The sequence below is a fragment of the Agrilus planipennis genome, unplaced genomic scaffold (genome assembly GCF_000699045.2).
Source record: "Agrilus planipennis isolate EAB-ADULT unplaced genomic scaffold, Apla_2.0 scaffold17, whole genome shotgun sequence".
NCBI classification, from domain to species: Eukaryota; Metazoa; Arthropoda; class Insecta; order Coleoptera; family Buprestidae; genus Agrilus; species Agrilus planipennis.
Window position 1 is genome coordinate 2,324,375 of NW_020439021.1, and position 21,154 is coordinate 2,345,528.

Here is a 21,154-nt window from a genome sequence, read left to right on the forward strand (position 1 = left end):
GAAACAAAACTTCATTATCCAAAAAAAAAATATTTAATCATAAAAGTGTTACTTCAAATGATTCCTTCAGTCAAAACTAAATAAGAAAAAGTAGGAAACAATGTCTTATTTGAGAAATGTATTGCTTACTTATTCCATGTACGCATCCATGAATCAAAATATGTATGTTCATAGAAAAGACATCCAATAACTATGAGAGCTGGCACCGTATAAAGCACTGAGAATATCCCAATTCTTATCATCAGTTTTTCAAGTTTATCAGTCTTAGTGCCATCATGTTTCATTTCTGTCCGGATGCGAAATAATGACACAAATCCAGCCATGAGAAATATTGTCCCCAAAACAAGATAGCCACACAAAGGTGATAAAACAAAACCTCTAAGAGCTTCCACATTCCATATACCAACATAGCAAACACCACTTAAAATATCTCCTGAAATAATAAAAAATTAAATATTACATAAATATGTAATGTACATATAAAAAATAAAACTTAAAGCCAAAAGGACACAAACCTTCAACTTTGCCCATTGCCAAAATGGTAATTGTCTTGATAGCTGGCACAGCCCAGGCTGCTAAGTGAAAATATTGAGAATTTGCCTCAATTGCTTCATGACCCCACTTTAGACCAGCAGCTAGAAACCAAGTGAGTGTTAACACCACCCACCAAATACTAGATGCCATACTGAAGAAATAAAGAACCATGAAAAGAATAGTGCACATTTCATGTTTAGTCCCCTGAGTGATGGTGCTGACTGTCTGAATGCCTACTTGAGCAGGAAATGGTTCCCTGCATGCAATGCTATCACCTGCTAAAAATCCCACAACGTACGTCAGAGCAACCATCAAATAACAAACAGATAAGAAAATAATTGGTCGTTCTGGATATCTGAAAAAAGTTTTTCTTATAATAGTGGCATTATTAATTAATAAATGCTTGCTTACCTGAATCTATTAGTATCAATTAGAAAAGTTAATACAGTGAACAAACAGCTAATTGAGCAAATGACAGCCCATGTCCCAACCCATACCTGTGAAAACTTGCGCTCATTTTCATTGAAGAACATCATATTGCACGGAGCCCCACAATCTTTTTCTACTTTATCTCCTACTTTCAGTGAATATTCTAACATCTTTGGAACCTTAAACTGCACTGGACAAACAAATCCATAATCTCTACCATTATATATATCTTGAAAAGGAGTGTCTGGATGAAAACTTATTGGTCCTAAAGAATAGCTATCCAAGGGTGAATAAGTGGAAGAGGCAGGAGCTGTTTTGTTTTCTCCCACACACATCATACCATCTATATCTTGTCCTTCTGGATACTGAGCACAATCCAAATTTTCTGGCCACTTAAAACCAAATTTTTCCATGATGGATTCACAGCCAGATTTTGCATTTAAACATAAAGAACGACAAGGTGGAATGGGTCTTTCTAAGATTGTACAAACTGGGACGTAAACAGAGCACAAAAAGAACTGCAAGTCTGGACTGCAACGCACTTTTACAAGAGGAAAAAATTGGTGCACTTCCAGTCCGGCATCGTCCTGCTTTTGATGGTTTAGTAAATTGGGCATAATGGTCGTGTTATATTGAATGTCCATACAAAAAGGCACGGTAATCTGTTGACATTTATCATGGTGCGGAATAAGATCGTCTCTATCAGACACCCTACTAATAACCCCATGGCTAAACACAGTACCACAATCAAACCACAACACGAATAATAATGCCACAAAAATCATTGTAAATACTACGTCATTATAAATGTGTATACTACTATAAATTTCACTGTACTCTCTTCCGGAAAAGTTGAATATTTCCTTAAAATTTCAACAAATGTTTACAAAGCCATAGCAGTAATAACATAAAAACCCTTAATCCTTATTTCTATGATAAAAACCACAGAGATTGATGCCTAGCATTTTGAAAGTATGCAAGAACTTCAAATAATTAAAAATTGAAAAATAACTGTAGATAGATACGAGCCTTTATCTTGTTTTAATTTGTGTTACAGTTTATAAAACTGCACACGTTACATTGTTTAAACAAAATTTGGACATGTTCTTACTGAATTTTTATCTTTTATTTTTATTGTTTGTAAAACCATTGAAAAGGTCTTCTAATGTAAATGGTTAAAAATACTTTTACGGACGGTAAATAACGGCTATGAGTGACCTTTGTTGCGAGTATTCACGTTTTCTAAATAATTATTCAAAACTTGAACTGTTTGCTAAATACATAAAACAAGTAACTGAATCAGTTAAAAGTAAGATTGTTTCTCCTTTACTTTTAAAATTTACTAGTTTTAACAATATCAAACAAAAAAGTAGTTTCCAAATTGGCTTTTAAGAATAAAAAAACGGTAATGGTAAACAAAATAAATAAAATTAGATACACTTTTTAAATAAAACTTGTTTCCTGTTTTAATACAAGATAGTATGTAGCATCTAAGTTTGATTTACTATACAGAGTGTTCAAAAACAGAAAAGAAAAAGGCACAGTTAAATATGCATGAGTCTAAATGAAAGAAAGTTATGTAAATATATATTAATNTTATCTTTTATTTTTATTGTTTGTAAAACCATTGAAAAGGTCTTCTAATGTAAATGGTTAAAAATACTTTTACGGACGGTAAATAACGGCTATGAGTGACCTTTGTTGCGAGTATTCACGTTTTCTAAATAATTATTCAAAACTTGAACTGTTTGCTAAATACATAAAACAAGTAACTGAATCAGTTAAAAGTAAGATTGTTTCTCCTTTACTTTTAAAATTTACTAGTTTTAACAATATCAAACAAAAAAGTAGTTTCCAAATTGGCTTTTAAGAATAAAAAAACGGTAATGGTAAACAAAATAAATATAATTAGTCCCCTAGTGACTATTCTCTTAAACAGGTATAACATTGTTCCAGCATACAGCAACAAGATTAAGTTTTGAATAATAACTCAAAATTAAATTGTATATTGTGCAAATGTGTAAATTTAATATAAAAATGTTAATCTTTCAAAAGCACTTGTATTAGCGTTTTTTCTGCGCTAATTTAAGAATTATTTATTAGACGTAGTAGTACATGCCTTCTAAAAGGCTAAGCAACCATATAATGTACCAGGTACGATTTCAAATACTCATTGTCAAACATATGCTTCAGCATGTTGTCCCCTCAACTTGTGCAAGAACATTTTCCAACTGTGTACCGTTTTGCCAGACCAAATCCAAACACTGGATGCAATTCCCACGATCATGTTCATGAGATATTTAATCATAAAAGTGTTACTTCAAATGATTCCTTCAGTCAAAACTAAATAAGAAAAAGTAGGAAACAATGTCTTATTTGAGAAATGTATTGCTTACTTATTCCATGTACGCATCCATGAATCAAAATATGTATGTTCATAGAAAAGACATCCAATAACTATGAGAGCTGGCACCGTATAAAGCACTGAGAATATCCCAATTCTTATCATCAGTTTTTCAAGTTTATCAGTCTTAGTGCCATCATGTTTCATTACTGTCCGGATGCGAAATAATGACACAAATCCAGCCATGAGAAATATTGTCCCCAAAACAAGATAGCCACACAAAGGTGATAAAACAAAACCTCTAAGAGCTTCCACATTCCATATACCAACATAGCAAACACCACTTAAAATATCTCCTGAAATAATAAAAAATTAAATATTACATAAATATGTAATGTACATATAAAAAATAAAACTTAAAGCCAAAAGGACACAAACCTTCAACTTTGCCCATTGCCAAAATGGTAATTGTCTTGATAGCTGGCACAGCCCAGGCTGCTAAGTGAAAATATTGAGAATTTGCCTCAATTGCTTCATGACCCCACTTTAGACCAGCAGCTAGAAACCAAGTGAGTGTTAACACCACCCACCAAATACTAGATGCCATACTGAAGAAATAAAGAACCATGAAAAGAATAGTGCACATTTCATGTTTAGTCCCCTGAGTGATGGTGCTGACTGTCTGAATGCCTACTTGAGCAGGAAATGGTTCCCTGCATGCAATGCTATCACCTGCTAAAAATCCCACAACGTACGTCAGAGCAACCATCAAATAACAAACAGATAAGAAAATAATTGGTCGTTCTGGATATCTGAAAAAAGTTTTTCTTATAATAGTGGCATTATTAATTAATAAATGCTTGCTTACCTGAATCTATTAGTATCAATTAGAAAAGTTAATACAGTGAACAAACAGCTAATTGAGCAAATGACAGCCCATGTCCCAACCCATACCTGTGAAAACTTGCGCTCATTTTCATTGAAGAACATCATATTGCACGGAGCCCCACAATCTTTTTCTACTTTATCTCCTACTTTCAGTGAATATTCTAACATCTTTGGAACCTTAAACTGCACTGGACAAACAAATCCATAATCTCTACCATTATATATATCTTGAAAAGGAGTGTCTGGATGAAAACTTATTGGTCCTAAAGAATAGCTATCCAAGGGTGAATAAGTGGAAGAGGCAGGAGCTGTTTTGTTTTCTCCCACACACATCATACCATCTATATCTTGTCCTTCTGGATACTGAGCACAATCCAAATTTTCTGGCCACTTAAAACCAAATTTTTCCATGATGGATTCACAGCCAGATTTTGCATTTAAACATAAAGAACGACAAGGTGGAATGGGTCTTTCTAAGATTGTACAAACTGGGACGTAAACAGAGCACAAAAAGAACTGCAAGTCTGGACTGCAACGCACTTTTACAAGAGGAAAAAATTGGTGCACTTCCAGTCCGGCATCGTCCTGCTTTTGATGGTTTAGTAAATTGGGCATAATGGTCGTGTTATATTGAATGTCCATACAAAAAGGCACGGTAATCTGTTGACATTTATCATGGTGCGGAATAAGATCGTCTCTATCAGACACCCTACTAATAACCCCATGGCTAAACACAGTACCACAATCAAACCACAACACGAATAATAATGCCACAAAAATCATTGTAAATACTACGTCATTATAAATGTGTATACTACTATAAATTTCACTGTACTCTCTTCCGGAAAAGTTGAATATTTCCTTAAAATTTCAACAAATGTTTACAAAGCCATAGCAGTAATAACATAAAAACCCTTAATCCTTATTTCTATGATAAAAACCACAGAGATTGATGTAGAATAGAAAGTTGTAACTTCTACATTTCATATGCTTTTTCCTTTACCACATTTTCTATTTAAAATATTACAATATTACCTATTATGTTAATAACTTTTTATTAAAATTAGATCATAATAACTTTAAAGAGTAAAAATTTTAATTTTATTAATAAACTGGGAGTTTCTTCTGCAGTTAGGCAACATACTATACGCAAGTGTTCAACATCAGTCTAACTTTTAAGTCAATTCTTATTAAATTACATTTAAATAATCCAGTACAACATTTTACAAAGATTTGATTGTTTTTGATTTTCATTAAATTACATTTAAATAAACAAACACAACATTTTAAAAAGATTTAATAATATGGTATTAAAGAAGAGCTTATTAAAATCAAAACCATTACCAATGTAAACGCGAAATTAATAAACGGAAGTACTTATACTTTTTTTCAGTTACAATTGTAATACCACGTATCTATTAATTAAGGTAGAGTTTCCAGATGCCTAGCTACCCGAATCTCACTTGATAGATTTATTCAAAACCATACAAAATGTTTGTTTCCAAGAATTCGACCTTCTTCAGGCAAAAATTTCCAGAAAATAAATGTATTTATAGTTTTAAAAGTTTATGGATAGATATAGACGCAAAACAAAAAAAAAAACAATACACATATTAGAAACATTTTATTTACGCACTAAAATTAACAGTTAGATAGAAATATAATTGCATTTCATGATCGATTTTATTCTTGTCTCTGTAGTGGACAATTAAAAAAACGAATGCAAAGTATTCTAACATATTAACTTGTTTCCTTAAAATATTAAAATGTTTAATTAATAGTAATTTACATTTACATGAGGTTGCTTATACAATAAAAAGCAAATATCAAAAATACGAACACAAAATATGTTTAGTGATCTATACATCATACACTTTTTACTTAATAATACATTTAAAATATGTTTGTCATAATGACATTCACCAATTGGCCATAGATCATTACTAATAATTAAGAAAATTAAAAACACTACTACAATAACTATAATTACTTATATTTCCAAATACATGAAAAATAAATTACTTAATAGATGTTCACATAAGTTAGAGGCCGTATCGAATAAATATGGGTGGATTACCCCTGCAGTTATATATGTAGGTTTTATATTTTTTGTGCAAGTTACTATCACTATCACTTTTGAAAATTTTATACCGAAAGTAGCACTGGTTTATGGATAAGAAAAACGTTATTGTAATACTTTATATAATCGTTATGCAATTATTATTCATGAATATGTAATGTACATATAAAAAATAAAACTTAAAGCCAAAAGGACACAAACCTTCAACTTTGCCCATTGCCAAAATGGTAATTGTCTTGATAGCTGGCACAGCCCAGGCTGCTAAGTGAAAATATTGAGAATTTGCCTCAATTGCTTCATGACCCCACTTTAGACCAGCAGCTAGAAACCAAGTGAGTGTTAACACCACCCACCAAATACTAGATGCCATACTGAAGAAATAAAGAACCATGAAAAGAATAGTGCACATTTCATGTTTAGTCCCCTGAGTGATGGTGCTGACTGTCTGAATGCCTACTTNTCCTAAACAAATTATTTAAACATAAAGTATTGTTTTTTTTGCTCATTAACAAGTGCAACTATCGATCTATTTTTTGGAATACCAGTGACAGTAACTTATTGAAAAATATTATGTGTAGGTAGATCACCCATGCATTAAGGTTACGGCCTTTTGTTTCGACTTTTGTAATAATTACTATCTACAATTACTTGCATTAACAATAGTTCTGAGAATTTCAAAAATAATTCAGAAGCATGCTTATATTCAGCAACTAATCTATGTATCATCAATAGTAGGTAACCAAAATGCCATATTAGTGCAAGCTGAAGCAAGCATCATATATTTTGGATTAAACTGTACACACTGGACTGGTCCAGGATGGTCTGCATTTAAAACACATACTTTGTATCCTGTATCAGCATTCCATACATGGACACGTCCATCTGTTGATCCACTAAATATAAATTGTGAATCTGGACTGAAAGAAGCTTCTATAGGGATACCTTTATTATTTAAATGTCCAGTAAATGTTTGCAATGGAGTTCCATGAAATGCATCTATGAGACGTATGATAGATCCATTTGTACTTATCAAAATGGTTTTCCCATCTCTTGAAAACTTTAAACCTGTCCAGTCACATTCTTTCTCTTGTGTTAGCTTGAATGTTATAAATGGTCCTTTGTCAAAAGAACGCAGATCATATAATTTTATACTTTCTGAATTAACCCCAGCAGCAAATATAAGACCTTCTGGATCAAAAGCAGCTACAGGTCTACCAGACAGATGCATTAATCCTTGACAATTGGGGCTTTTAAGATCCCATAATCGCAAAGTTTTGTCCAATGATCCAGACAAAAAAGTATCTTCTACAGGAGATAAACACAAAGAAACAACTTTCTTAGTATGTCCAGGAAAGTAACGTATGTATTTGTTGTCATGCAATGACAAGTATCTGATTGTATCATCAACTTTTGTTGAGCTATGAATTGCTGTGTTCTTAGCATGAGTAAAATGTATTAAATCAACACCATATTTTTTACTGTTAACTGTCCTTACTTGAGTTCCTTTCTCACAATCGTAAATCACAATTTGATCATCTTCACTGCACGATATTAATGTCTCACCATTTGATGAGAAGTCAATTGCGTTAATTTTATCGGTATTTTCTCGAAATACCTTTGCGACTCTGAAGCTCCTCACTACCTGATCCACTAGTTTCATCTTCATGATTACTTTATGTTTTACTAAAAGCTTTTGTTTGGTTTTATTGCCTCTTTCTAGGTTAACGTTTGTTAAAAGTATACAAGAAACAAGAACGCAGCAAGTATAGTTATCTATACTCTTGTATATTTACTAATTTTAAAATGCCACAATTCCACTGTTACAAATAGAACCTTACTGTTTTTACAAATAATTATGGTCTTGTTGGATATTGTATATGTTTTCCGCAACTTTATGAAATTAACTTTTATTTGACATACGTGGTTATGGACATAGACATCTTGTGTATGATAGACATGACATGGATAATTTATGGAAAATATTTTAGTGTTTGTTTATCTATGGTGTCTATATATGCGCTTACAAAAATAATAGGATTAAATGTGCGGGAAGTTTTAATTCAAAATCGGTAATTTAAAAAACCTTTTAATTATTAATATACTAAAATATAAATGGTCCCAGTTGCTGGAATCATGTTCTTCTGAAAATGAGCCTCTGAGGTATGTACATTAATTTCTAACCCCACTTTTATGAAAAATAGTATCCATACTCATTGTTTAATTTATATCAAATTAACACTATTGAAATCTATTTAACATATTTATAAGTATGTTCACACGTTCACAGTATAACTAATTCTAAGATCATTAATTAGTACGACAGCTACCTATTTGTTATACTTCCCATTTCTTATGTTTATCACATCAAGTAAATATATAAAGACCGGTGAGCAAAGTTTGTATTACATCGCAAATTTCAAAATATACCTAATTAAAGTTCAGTGATATTCACAGGTAAAAATTATTACTGACATTTTTTTATTTTCTGGCTAAATTGGTTGTTACCTTTAAATGAAAATTATGCAAAACATAGGTACTTATTGGAACGTAGTTCTCCACCACTATAGTTATTTCCATTACGTTTATTTTAACAATTTACTGATTATTATTTGTTCTTTTTTTATAACAATTATTTATTAAAAAAAATATTTCATCATCATTGTCTTTTTATATAAAAAAAGTAAAAACTATTAACTATATTCTGCGTTTAGTGCTCTTCCAATTATTAAACGTCTTACTTCCGATGTTCCTGCTCCAATTTCATATAATTTAGCGTCCCTTAGATAGCGACCAGTTGGATAGTCGTTTATATATCCATTTCCTCCTACAAAAGTCAAATTATGAAAAATAAAACACAAATTCTCTCATTGCATCTCTTTCAAACTCAGGTAGTGATTAGGTACCATTTTTATTTTAAAAAAACAGATAAAATATATTATGGGAACAAAATGGAGAATGGTTTCTAAAGACCGTCATTTTATAACCGTTAGTCTATAACTTTCAAATTCAATTAAAAAGTTTAGAAAAAATCCTAATAGGACAACATGTCATGTCCTACCATTTATTTACAAGAACGTGGGCAAAAATTTCTTGAAGAAGTTATAAAATTACTAAAGTAACTGTATGCCTATTCCATGAAGTAGTAAATTTAAGTAAAATAATTAAAATTTGTACTCGTATATGTATACTTACCCAATATTTGAATAGCTTCTAGAGCTACTTTAGTTGCCTTTTCGGCAGAATATAATATAACACCTGCACAGTCTTTTCCACTTGCGTGATATTTCTTATCAACAGCACGGGCAACATTGTACAAATAGCTTCGACATACAGCTAAACTTAGGAACATGTCGGCTAATTTTCCCTGTAATAATAACAATAAATAACTTAACACATGTACATATAAATATAAGAAACAACTGAATTATGCTGAGCGTGATTAATTTGTTAATGAGTTCAAATAGTTGTCGTTCTTGTAATTTATTACTGCTGATTTAGACTATCCGAACCTCCAAAGCGAAATAGCCCTCTTTAAGAACATCTTAGTCGTGGAGATATTAAAAAAGAAAAGTTGGAAAATAAAGCGAAAAGAAAGTATTATAGTACATTCTACAATTTATTTTACAACAGCCTAAACAAAAATATTAGAAAAATATCAGATTTCTATCAGACTTAATAAAAGGACAACATGAAAAAAATATATATTTGCTATTATGTGCCTAATAGCAGAGAATACCAAGTTAGAAGAAGCTTTGGAAACAGTCGCTAACGGGAATTTTTTTTATCTCTTCACGACTAACCAAGATAGAGGGGTGATAGGTTCTGCATCTACACTGCGGGGCAGGTTCCTATCGGGGGCCGCTTCGTTATGGAAATACGGCTAGGCCCTTTACTATCTGATATTACAATAAATTCTAATTACATGTGGGCCCTGCTGTACTATGAAGACTATTTAGTTAAAAATCGAAAACTGGAACTTTCATAATCGCTCAGGGTTTTTAGGCGTCTCGAACCGAAAGGAGTAAAATTCAAATTAGTAGCGTATTTCTTAAAAAGTCAGAATTATTAACACCCCTATTCATGTTTTCATGTTTATACATATAAGTAAAAACTTATTTTGACTGTAGCTGAAGAAAAAACGTCGGTTAGTTGACTTTTTTGTGATTCACATTGCTATAAAGTGTGAACCATACAAATATACGGCAACAACAACTCACTATGTTCGTGTTGTCTTTTCCTACTGTAACCTAACCCTGCAGGACAATGCCCTAATTGCTCAGGATCATAGGATTATGGTAGGAAAAGACAGCACGTAGTAGTGAAGGTTGCTGTTTTTGGTTGATTTAGTTTTTCTTGAAAACTAGGTTGACCTGTTCACGTTATTAATTACATCCAGAGTTATATAAACGTGATGACAGGAAAGGGAGTGTGGTGGAGGGGGGTGTCAATAATAATATTAGACGTAGATAATTTGAACGCATAACTTACTCTTTTAGAAAATACACCATTGTTATGAATTTTAAACCAGCACGAATTTCACCCCATCTTGTTCGAGTCGCCAAAAAACTTACTTGCGGAAATAATGCAATATCTGGTAAAAAAAATTGAAGTCCATGAGGGGGTTCAGCTTTTTCTGAATTGCAGCCCTTTTTTGTTCGAGTTCATAAAAGATTTAAAAGTTTCAAACGAAAACTTTGATGTAGCGGGGGTTTGTTAAGTTTCGGGGTTAAAATGACAACCCCGGAGGTCAAAGATGAAATCAACCATCAGAAATTGATAACCATCAATCGAAGGCATTAAATTTTAAATATCACTCGTTTAAAATTACACGAAAATTAAGAACTCTACGTTAACTATTCAGTCGTTTACCACTTAAAACGAATTGGGATATGACTTACAGTTAGATTCGATTTCTGATAGTTGACTACCGTGTTCTTCAATATTTGAGGGACTTAGCTACCCCATAAAAATTTTACGAACCACCGCTGCACAACATCTTGGTCAGCAGTTTTCGGGCTAAATTATTTGCAACTTTCTGACCCTTTTTAAATCATGTATGTTTGCTTCATATTCATAGTTTAATAGTTCATGAGCAATATAAAAGCTTACATTTCTTTACCAACTTATATTTCATGATTTTCTTGTATACCAGCGCTGTCCAACTTATCATAGCCCGCGGGCCATATTTTCGTCACCTAACATTTCGGGGGCCAAGAAAATTTATAAATGTAGTCAGTTTATGTAAATTAAAAAAATTTTTTATTTATACTAAAGATAAAACCCTAAAATATTCGTAATTTATTAATGATAAGATTGTGGCTGTAATTGTTTAACAACAATATCAATAATATTAATTTAGTAACATAAATTTATTCATAGTAAAATGTACTCGCGGGCCGTAAAAATAATTTGGGTACCGACCGCCAGTTGGACAACCCTGTTCTATACTACTGAATGTATGACCGTCAAATTGCAAGAAAAGTTTCAACGCCCTTCACTAATTTTTTCACTAAATTTTATTAAAAAAAAAAAATAAATTACCTGGTTTGATAGAAGAAAAAATAGCTACGATTAATGACAATGAAACCCATCATATTTGTTTACCTGTATGAATTGAAATTCGCCTATTCTTTGCCCAAATTGCTTCCTTTCGTGAGCGTACTGGAACGCCACATCACAGCAAGCCTGCATTATACCAACAGGTCCTGCTGCTAGCACCAATCTTTCTAAATTCAAGCCACTCATCAATATTTTAACCCCCTTATTTTCCTCCCCTAGCAAATTCTTTACCGGCACTTGACAATCTTCGAAAACTAATTCACATGTACTAGATCCTCTCATTCCAAGCTTATCTAATGTCTGAGCTACTTTAAAACCGGGAAAATCTTTTTCTATTATAAAAGCCGAAATTCCATCTTTTCCTGGGACTTGTTTATTTGTTTTAGCGTATACCTGCAAGTCGAACCTTCAGTTTGCGTGATATTTCTTATCAACAGCACGGGCAACATTGTACAAATAGCTTCGACATACAGCTAAACTTAGGAACATGTCGGCTAATTTTCCCTGTAATAATAACAATAAATAACTTAACACATGTACATATAAATATAAGAAACAACTGAATTATGCTGAGCGTGATTAATTTGTTAATGAGTTCAAATAGTTGTCGTTCTTGTAATTTATTACTGCTGATTTAGACTATCCGAACCTCCAAAGCGAAATAGCCCTCTTTAAGAACATCTTAGTCGTGGAGATATTAAAAAAGAAAAGTTGGAAAATAAAGCGAAAAGAAAGTATTATAGTACATTCTACAATTTATTTTACAACAGCCTAAACAAAAATATTAGAAAAATATCAGATTTCTATCAGACTTAATAAAAGGACAACATGAAAAAAATATATATTTGCTATTATGTGCCTAATAGCAGAGAATACCAAGTTAGAAGAAGCTTTGGAAACAGTCGCTAACGGGAATTTTTTTTATCTCTTCACGACTAACCAAGATAGAGGGGTGATAGGTTCTGCATCTACACTGCGGGGCAGGTTCCTATCGGGGGCCGCTTCGTTATGGAAATACGGCTAGGCCCTTTACTATCTGATATTACAATAAATTCTAATTACATGTGGGCCCTGCTGTACTATGAAGACTATTTAGTTAAAAATCGAAAACTGGAACTTTCATAATCGCTCAGGGTTTTTAGGCGTCTCGAACCGAAAGGAGTAAAATTCAAATTAGTAGCGTATTTCTTAAAAAGTCAGAATTATTAACACCCCTATTCATGTTTTCATGTTTATACATATAAGTAAAAACTTATTTTGACTGTAGCTGAAGAAAAAACGTCGGTTAGTTGACTTTTTTGTGATTCACATTGCTATAAAGTGTGAACCATACAAATATACGGCAACAACAACTCACTATGTTCGTGTTGTCTTTTCCTACTGTAACCTAACCCTGCAGGACAATGCCCTAATTGCTCAGGATCATAGGATTATGGTAGGAAAAGACAGCACGTAGTAGTGAAGGTTGCTGTTTTTGGTTGATTTAGTTTTTCTTGAAAACTAGGTTGACCTGNTATTCTGTAACTGGAACTATACTAATGATTGCAATTGGGAAGTTTAAATTTAACTATTTTTTATTATTTGATTGTTTTTATTATTAAGAAATGCATGAATTACAAATTTCTAGTACAATATCACTCACAATAAACAAAATACAGTTAAAAATTCAATAACTTTTTAACGGTTTAGTGAATCGATTTGTAATTTTTACAGGAATTTTAGAATTGAATGAGGAACTTTCTTCCAAATTGTTATTTGTCTCGTAGCATTTTGACATACCTTCCAAACATCCTTAAGTTAGTGGTTAAACATTTTATCCCTTCTTATTGTATTGGGACACTTAAAAACTATTGTTTTTATTATTTGCTCAACTTACCACCAAAACATCTGCTTGTTCTCCATTTGTAATCCAAAATTTAGATCCATTTAGAACATAAGCGTCTTTTCGTTTTTCAGCGGACAGCCTCATAGAAAGTACATCGGATCCTGAAGAAGATTCGGACATCGCTAATGCACCGATGAATTCTCCAGAACAGAGCTGAAAAATGTAAGTGCCTAACTGAAATTATTAAAAATTAAATATACCAAAACAATAGAGGAAATTATTTGATACAAGAGATAAATTCATTTAAAAAAAATGCAGTTGTGTGTAGATCTTTTCCTTTTGTTTTTAGCTTTTTTATTTGTTGTATAAGATAATTTCCTAAAAAAAGTATAATGTCATTACACAGTTAAAAATGAAGGCTGTTCAAGGAAATGGTGTGAAGCGTACTTTAACTAATAGTTTTTTAATAGCTTCGAAAATTTGGTCCAAAAAAATCAAAAATCAGCAAATTCTAAATGACTTGATTTTTATATTAACTTGTTAACCATGTCTTAGAAAAAGTTCGCATAATAATTTTCACCAATCGCGTGCATATGATGAATCGAAACTGGAGAACTTTTAAAACTGTTGAAAATACATATTGAGCTTCATAGCTCTGCACAATTTATTCATCGTAAATTAAATTGTACTTACGAGTACCTGTTGCTAGCAGATTATTCAAATATGTATAAAAAATACTCACATTAATTCATTCTTCGGCTCGCAGGGCTCTTAAACACAACATTTCAATGCCATACAATTTTAAAAATTATTTCAAGTTTCTTAATTATTAATTTCAACTAAAATACCTAATAAATTTATTTCTACTGGGATTTTATTTTTACCAATTCGGGTCCAAATTGTAAATATTATGTTCGCTTACGAAGCAATGGGCAAATGAGATAAATTGTAAATATCGCTTTAAATTTAGTAAATTTTCCTATTACATTTTCTCCGTGCAGTAAAATACTTAAATATACTTAAAAATGTAGGGATGAGTTACAAAGATAGAACAGTGATACTTAGTTTGTATAAAGAGCAACAGGCAGTTTTAGAGCTAGGGATGCAACATAGAGAAGTAAATATTAGGAAGGGAGTCAGACAGGGATGCACACTGTCACCGCTACTTTTTAATCTATACATCGAAGACGCGATCAACATCATTAAAGACAGTACAACTGTAGGGATAGATATACAGGGGCAAAAAATTAGTATGCTTAGATTTGCAGATGATATAGCAGTATTAGCATCTAGCAAGGAGGACCTAGAGATAGCTTTAAATAAAATGGAAGCGGTACTGACAGATCAGTACTGTATGAAAATAAATAAAAGTAAAACTAAAATACTGGTATGCAAGGGAAGAAAAAGTAGGGAAAGAGCGAATATAAAGATAGGAGACGAAAAATTAGAAGAAGTGGCTGATTTTAGATACCTAGGAAGTCAGATAAGTGAGGATGGAAGGAGTAGTAGGGATATAAAGCAGAGGATAGCGCAGGGTCGTGTCGCCTTTAATAAAAAGAAGTCACTTCTATGCTCGCGAACGGTTAATTTAGAAATTCGAAAAAGGTTGTTAAAGGTGTATGTTTGGAGCACGGCGTTGTACGGGTGCGAAACATGGACAGTGGGAGCGGCGGAAAAGAAAAGGTTAGAAGCGTTCGAAATGTGGTGTTATAGGCGGATGATGAGGATATCGTGGGTAGAAAAGGTTAGAAATGAAGAGGTATTGGAAAGAATAGGAGAACAGAGGACTCTATGGAAGTCAATAAAAAATAGGCGAGATAGGTTGGTAGGACACCTTCTCAGGCATGAAGGTCTAGTCAGAGACATATTAGAGGCAGAAACAGGAGTTAGGAGGGGTAGAGGTAGACCTAGATTAGATTACTGTTCGCAAATAGTTAAGGATGTGGGTTGTTCTAGTTTTAGTGAAGTGCGAAGTTTAGCTCAGGATAGGAAAGAGTGGAGGTGCATGTCCAGTCTTAGGACTGACGACCTTATGATGATGAGTAAAATACTAGTTAATTTTACCTTGGGCAAATATTTCTTTTTTTGCTCTTCGTTTCCATTTCTGTGAATTTGATTAACGCACAAGTTCGAATGAGCTCCGTAACTCAAAGCCACTGCGGCACACGCCCGAGACAATTCCTCCATAATTACTACATGATCTAAGTAAGTCCCACCGGCACCCCCATAATCAGGATTAACTGTTATACCTTCCAATAAAGAGTATTCGTTTATCAGCAGGCTCATAAAAAATTACGAAAAATATCTTACTACATTAATATTGCAATAATTTTAATGCTAGGTATAGATTTTATGAGTTTGAAATTAAATAAAAATAATTATTTATTATGCTACATTTACCTAATGCTCCTAGTTTTCCTAGTTCTTTCCAGAATTGTCGCATTTCAGGAAATTTATTCTCTTGATCAATTTGCTTAGCTTTTGGAGCCAATTCATTTTGAGCCACATTGAATACTGTTTCTCTCAGCTAATGCAGATATTCAGAAATCTGATTAGTTATTGGTAAACATCAGAAATATTTAGATATTAATCAATTCCCTTAACTACTAACCTTTATTTGATAATCTTCCAATCCAAAAATCGCTTCATCGATGGGATAAAATTGGGAATATTGTCTTGTTGAAACGTAAGTTTTTAAAAAAAGTCGTGTCACTCGTAAAGCCATGATTTCGTACTGTTCCTAATATTATGAAACGCGTAGTTCTTATCTCGTTGACGTTTAAATATTTAGTAAATAAGATTGTTAACGAATTTACATATATGTTGTTTATTTGTAATTATTGCTTAAATAAGTGCGTTGCCTATAAATAAGATAATTAAATGCTATTTGGTATAATACAACGACTAGGGGATTGTTTCTGAAATTACGGAAACCTCTGTAATATTTATAGTTCTGCATTGGATTTAGATATAGGATCAAAATATTATTTTTACGTGCTTATCAAAATGCAGTATTTATGTAATTGGGTTGATGCTAGATTGCAAAATGTAACCCCAGAAATAATAAGCAAATAAAACTGAACAAATGCAATCGGCTAATTAAAGACTTTGTTTAAGCTGATTAAGAGTTAATGGTATTATTATTGGGTACCATTATAAGCATAAATAAAATGTAGACCAAGACGTGTAATACATTTTTTATTTAATAAATAACATTTTTAAATGTAAAATGGAAAGTGAATTTCAAAACATTGATTAAATATGTGGATCGTAAAATTGTTTATTAAATAATTAAATAAAACGTTGGTAATGGCTGTAATATTAGTACCTTCTAATAAGGTCTTGCAACTTTTTTATATAAGTAGATACGTAAAAACTATATTTGGAAAATTAGAGGAATATATATAATAAAAAATTGTACGAAAAAAATAAGTGTATTTCGGAGTGAATGCTTGTTCACGATATATAAAAAAAACTCCTTATTTTGGTGTAATTTTAATCCCACGCTGTATTTATGTAAGCTTGGATGATCTACAATGGTTTTTTGCACTTTCCTTTTCTGCAACTCAAGTTGTTATCATACAAGTAGGGTTGCCACCCGTATTGTACTCTATTTCGACTGTGCATACGTTATATTTTAGAAGACACATAAAGTACACAAAAATACTTTATATAAGGCCTTAAGTAAATATCGTATTTTTGAGAAAAAAATTGTACCAGCAGCATCACTTTCAAAAAAACATGCACTGCAGAAAAATGGCCATATTTACGGAACAACCTGATTTCCCAAATCTGTTCAAAGTAGTGTCACTTTTGCTGTCCGTTCCGGCCACTTCAGCATTTACAGAAAGGGTATTCTCTGAATAAAGCTTCATTAAAACTAAATAAAAATGAACTATTAGTTTACTTAAATCTTTGTTTTACCTGTGTATTAATGTGTGTGTTTAAGAGCGACAGCAATTTGTTACTGGCTTCTAGGTGTAACAAAAAATATGTTTTTTAAAACAAAAAATAAAATATACATACAATGTAGAAATCTTCCCGAAGTGAGTTAGTTTTTTAATATGAAATATTCTCAATTTCTCTCGTAGCTTAGTGGTCAAAGAATTAGCGCGTAAAGCCAAAGAGCCCGGGTTCGATTCCCGGTGGGGGTGTGACAACAGCAACAATTTTTCCTCATCAATTTGAGGTAGTGTGTAGTGGGTAAAAAATTGAGAATATTTCAAAAAAATACTTTATTTTTATGCTGAGTACTTTTTTTTTAACCTTCTGGTCGAGAAAAATACTTTATGTATAGCCTGAAAAGGTGGCAACCCTACATACAAGTGACCTTATAATCTAGTAAGTACCTACTTATTGGGCTTCAAGTAACGAGTTATATTGTGCATTTTTGTATATTATATTGTACACCAAAAGCGAAACGTCTGTGTTGATTATTGATAAATAAAACACTTTTCACTCCTTTAAATTGCTCGAGTAACCCCGTTGAACTTCTCTTATTGCATTCAACCCCATTGTTATTATCAAACACGTTTAACAAAGGCCGGCATTTTTCGCGACTTTACTCTTGTGAAACTATCTCTATTTTTTGTAGTAAATACCATTGTTACCTACAACCACAAAGTAGCCCAGAAAGATCACTCCTGACAACTTCCTTTTCACATTTAGATAGTGTCATTAAAATAAGTTCAACAGTTTCTTCCATAATAATAAGTTCAGGTTATTTATTTCGATATTTTAGACAGACACTTCAATTGTCAATAGATCTATATTGAATAGGTAATAACCGAATAGGGAGAAACGACAAAATCCTAGATTTCACTGTAGTGTAGTTTTCTGTTCTTTTGAAAATCTAATTTGATCCCCGCCGATAAAATTTGCTATAATTTTTAACGGCCCCTCGTATACCTACCTACAGTAAGGTTATCATTTTTATACTAGATTTAAGCACAGCGCAGATGCAGACAACATTGTGAAATGTGGTGCCTTTGTACCTATGCTTTGTACGTATTAGATATCACATAAACCATAAACGTTCAACGTTATTAATAGTTCGCGATGTTATAATTTATAAAAAACAATGCGGTGAGCTTTGCGTGTTGTGTTTTGAAGACGTACACACTTATACATATGTTTGGCGCCTATGTATTAAGGTAAGGATTACTATCATTCACTTATTGAAATTAATAACCAGTAGGTATCATTCACATCGGATATTAGACGATGATTTTTAATATAGGGATATAGTCATACATCCTAGTAGTAATTCTTCCCCTAATACCAATGAACAAGACTATTCCAGTAATTTAAATTGCAGAATAGTCCTGTTCATAGGAATATACTGCCGAAATCCACTTTAACACTTCTTAAATATCCATAAATAAATAATCAGCAGTTTTTTTATAATACAAAATTAGAAGCTTAATATTATCTATCTGTAGCGTCAGACCATATCATATTCACTTTGTTTTTTTTGTCATCGCAAATAAAACAAAACACAATCGTAGACTAAACTTTGTACAAATGCTATTTGGCTATTGGAATTTCCTACTTTATTTTTTTGCAATTTGAAACAGAAAAATTGGAGACTTAAACTTACTTAATGCATAGACATAGAGGATAATTTTACTTTCTCTTTCAAATAAAATAAATGCAGTGGTGGTACACGGAGAAAAAAATCCGTAACTGGAAATTTTTCTAGCTTGAACATTATTTGTCCCCTTGGCAGAGGTATTGTTTTAATTTCCAAAATTCGAATTGCTCAGTTTCTCTAAATTTATTAAAATTATTATGTTACATTACAGACTGTCTTATTTTGAATTGAGACTCATAGACACAATCTATTGATCATTCTTCCCTTATTTTAAATTCAGTTTTTTAAAATCAAAGCAATATGAGGGTTAAAAGTGTTTAAAAACCACAGCCGACGTTTCACAAGGCTAGTCTTTTTAGTTAAATGGTACATGCTCTAAGATCAAGAAAAATTAAAAATTGTTGTTTAAATAAACTAAATTAATAAACCAACATTAAAATTAAATAATAAATATCGTTTGTGTATGATTGTTACCATGTGGTATTTAATTCTACAACTTGTTATAATAATTTTAAGTTTTAGTTACTTATTTATAGAAGTAATTTTTATTGCGAATTCATTAGCATTATATTTTTAACTAAAAAATTAGCCTTCAGAAAATCTAGGCGAAACGTCGGTTGTGGTTTTCGAATAAACAAAGCACTTTCAACCCCAACATTGCTTTGGTTTAAAAAAAACTAGCATTGAACTTACCCTTCACAACTGATTTAATTTTTCTTGTTGTGCTAACCATATACACCCTAAGTCATCAACAATCCTAAAGAAGAAACAACAAATACATATTAGCAGTACTATCAGAATTTTGGTGAAATATCGCTGTATATAATATATGTATGTATATTGTTGTTACTTTGATTTTCTCTTCATTATCTTGAAAACATTGCAAGTTGGTATTCAGAGTCATATTAACGTTGATTAGTATTGACAATCTTAGGATGATTTCCACCCGGTGATGTTATAGAAAATCAACATAACTGTTGCAGAAATCCTCCAAAAATTGCACCTCAAGAAACCGCATCCAAAAATTAATTACTTATCGTTGAAATTTAGAAATGCAATGGGACAAACTAAACCCAGTGATGGTACAAATGCATCAGACTGTGCTTAGTTGATCCAACTGCAAATCCGATTCTCGTAAAACGATTAACAACAACTAATAATATTGAAGAAATTCAACAAGTGTTTACATTTAGGAAACTATGATTGTGATATGAATAGAAGACACATCACACCAATAGTTCCTTAAATCTAAACCTTTGAATAACCACGAACCATAACAATTACTTATATCAGAAGTGTATTTGATTGACTTCTCCCACACAATTCTTTGCTGAATCTAGCTTTATGAATTCAATTAATCATAAGTTAGATCACCAAAGAACAGTGAAGTAAGAAAATAAACCGCTGTCTGCTCACCTTAAATTAATAAAAATTAACGCCTTTTCGTAAGAATCGCCAACAACCAACTAACTTTTTACCTACAACAGACACAAATTCCATGAATCATTTTGTAAACTTCAATTGTTTAAAACATATAAGTACCACCTATGTTATATTAACATTATAAGTTGGACGTTATACACCTATCTACAATTGATTATAAACAAAAACAAGTGACCACATTTAATGCCTTTATCTGACAAACCACATGTATCTACTGTAGATGTTACTTTACCACAGTATTATAAACAAGTTTCTATTTAGCAAATATTTAAAATTTAACTTACTGCTAGACTGCAAAGGAACGCTTTGGAACTTATGAATAATTACTCGAGGGATTGTGCTATTTATACAAAAGTGCTCCTAATTTAACCCCCCACCCATTAATAAGTGATTAAGGGCCAGTACAACTGCTAATTAGATTTCTAAATACACCAAAATTAAATGAAGTTCTGTGGAACT

General features: G+C 32.0%; 4 protein-coding genes across 4 annotated transcripts; all 4 read right to left on the minus strand.

Annotated features, from left to right (window-relative positions):
• Positions 1-102: 102 nt before the first annotated feature.
• On the minus strand, positions 103-1,900 carry LOC112904960 (frizzled-7-like). The gene is made up of 3 exons (XM_025976322.1): positions 946-1,900; positions 516-889; positions 103-433 (listed from the first exon to the last, which is right to left on the minus strand). Exons 1-3 carry the CDS (start codon positions 1,746-1,748, stop codon positions 126-128), a joined length of 1,485 nt encoding a protein of 494 aa, XP_025832107.1. The 5' UTR covers positions 1,749-1,900; the 3' UTR covers positions 103-125.
• A 1,420-nt stretch (positions 1,901-3,320) lies between these two features.
• Positions 3,321-5,140, minus strand: LOC108744327 (frizzled-7). The gene is made up of 3 exons (XM_018480033.2): positions 4,176-5,140; positions 3,746-4,119; positions 3,321-3,663 (listed from the first exon to the last, which is right to left on the minus strand). Exons 1-3 carry the CDS (start codon positions 4,976-4,978, stop codon positions 3,356-3,358), a joined length of 1,485 nt encoding a protein of 494 aa, XP_018335535.1. The 5' UTR covers positions 4,979-5,140; the 3' UTR covers positions 3,321-3,355.
• A 1,601-nt stretch (positions 5,141-6,741) lies between these two features.
• On the minus strand, positions 6,742-8,209 carry LOC108744406 (WD repeat-containing protein 82). Its single transcript, XM_018480148.1, has one exon. The coding sequence runs from the start codon at positions 7,939-7,941 to the stop codon at positions 6,991-6,993; it is 951 nt and encodes a 316-aa protein (XP_018335650.1). The 5' UTR covers positions 7,942-8,209; the 3' UTR covers positions 6,742-6,990.
• Positions 8,210-8,478: 269 nt separating this feature from the next.
• Positions 8,479-16,522, minus strand: LOC108744405 (isovaleryl-CoA dehydrogenase, mitochondrial). The gene is made up of 7 exons (XM_018480147.1): positions 16,271-16,522; positions 16,060-16,186; positions 15,724-15,908; positions 13,711-13,872; positions 11,880-12,227; positions 9,468-9,639; positions 8,479-9,099 (listed from the first exon to the last, which is right to left on the minus strand). Exons 1-7 carry the CDS (start codon positions 16,382-16,384, stop codon positions 8,966-8,968), a joined length of 1,242 nt encoding a protein of 413 aa, XP_018335649.1. The 5' UTR covers positions 16,385-16,522; the 3' UTR covers positions 8,479-8,965.
• Between the last annotated feature and the right edge of the window lie 4,632 nt (positions 16,523-21,154).

What these genes read in the sequence shown, in the direction of transcription:
- LOC108744406 (XM_018480148.1), bottom strand. Translation starts at nt 7,941, where the DNA reads ATGAAGATGAAACTAGTGGATCAGGTAGTGAGGAGCTTCAGAGTCGCA.
- LOC108744327 (XM_018480033.2), bottom strand. Translation starts at nt 4,978, where the DNA reads ATGATTTTTGTGGCATTATTATTCGTGTTGTGGTTTGATTGTGGTACT. An exon ending in ATTGATACTAATAGATTCAG is followed by an intron (nt 4,120 to 4,175) that starts GTAAGCAAGCAT and finishes AACTTTTTTCAG; the next exon opens with ATATCCAGAACGACCAATTA. An exon ending in GGCAATGGGCAAAGTTGAAG is followed by an intron (nt 3,664 to 3,745) that starts GTTTGTGTCCTT and finishes TTATTATTTCAG; the next exon opens with GAGATATTTTAAGTGGTGTT.
- LOC108744405 (XM_018480147.1), bottom strand. Translation starts at nt 16,384, where the DNA reads ATGGCTTTACGAGTGACACGACTTTTTTTAAAAACTTACGTTTCAACA. An exon ending in TGGAAGATTATCAAATAAAG is followed by an intron (nt 16,187 to 16,270) that starts GTTAGTAGTTAA and finishes TATCTGCATTAG; the next exon opens with CTGAGAGAAACAGTATTCAA. An exon ending in AACAAGCAGATGTTTTGGTG is followed by an intron (nt 12,228 to 13,710) that starts GTAAGTTGAGCA and finishes TTCGACTTGCAG; the next exon opens with GTATACGCTAAAACAAATAA.
- LOC112904960 (XM_025976322.1), bottom strand. Translation starts at nt 1,748, where the DNA reads ATGATTTTTGTGGCATTATTATTCGTGTTGTGGTTTGATTGTGGTACT. An exon ending in ATTGATACTAATAGATTCAG is followed by an intron (nt 890 to 945) that starts GTAAGCAAGCAT and finishes AACTTTTTTCAG; the next exon opens with ATATCCAGAACGACCAATTA. An exon ending in GGCAATGGGCAAAGTTGAAG is followed by an intron (nt 434 to 515) that starts GTTTGTGTCCTT and finishes TTATTATTTCAG; the next exon opens with GAGATATTTTAAGTGGTGTT.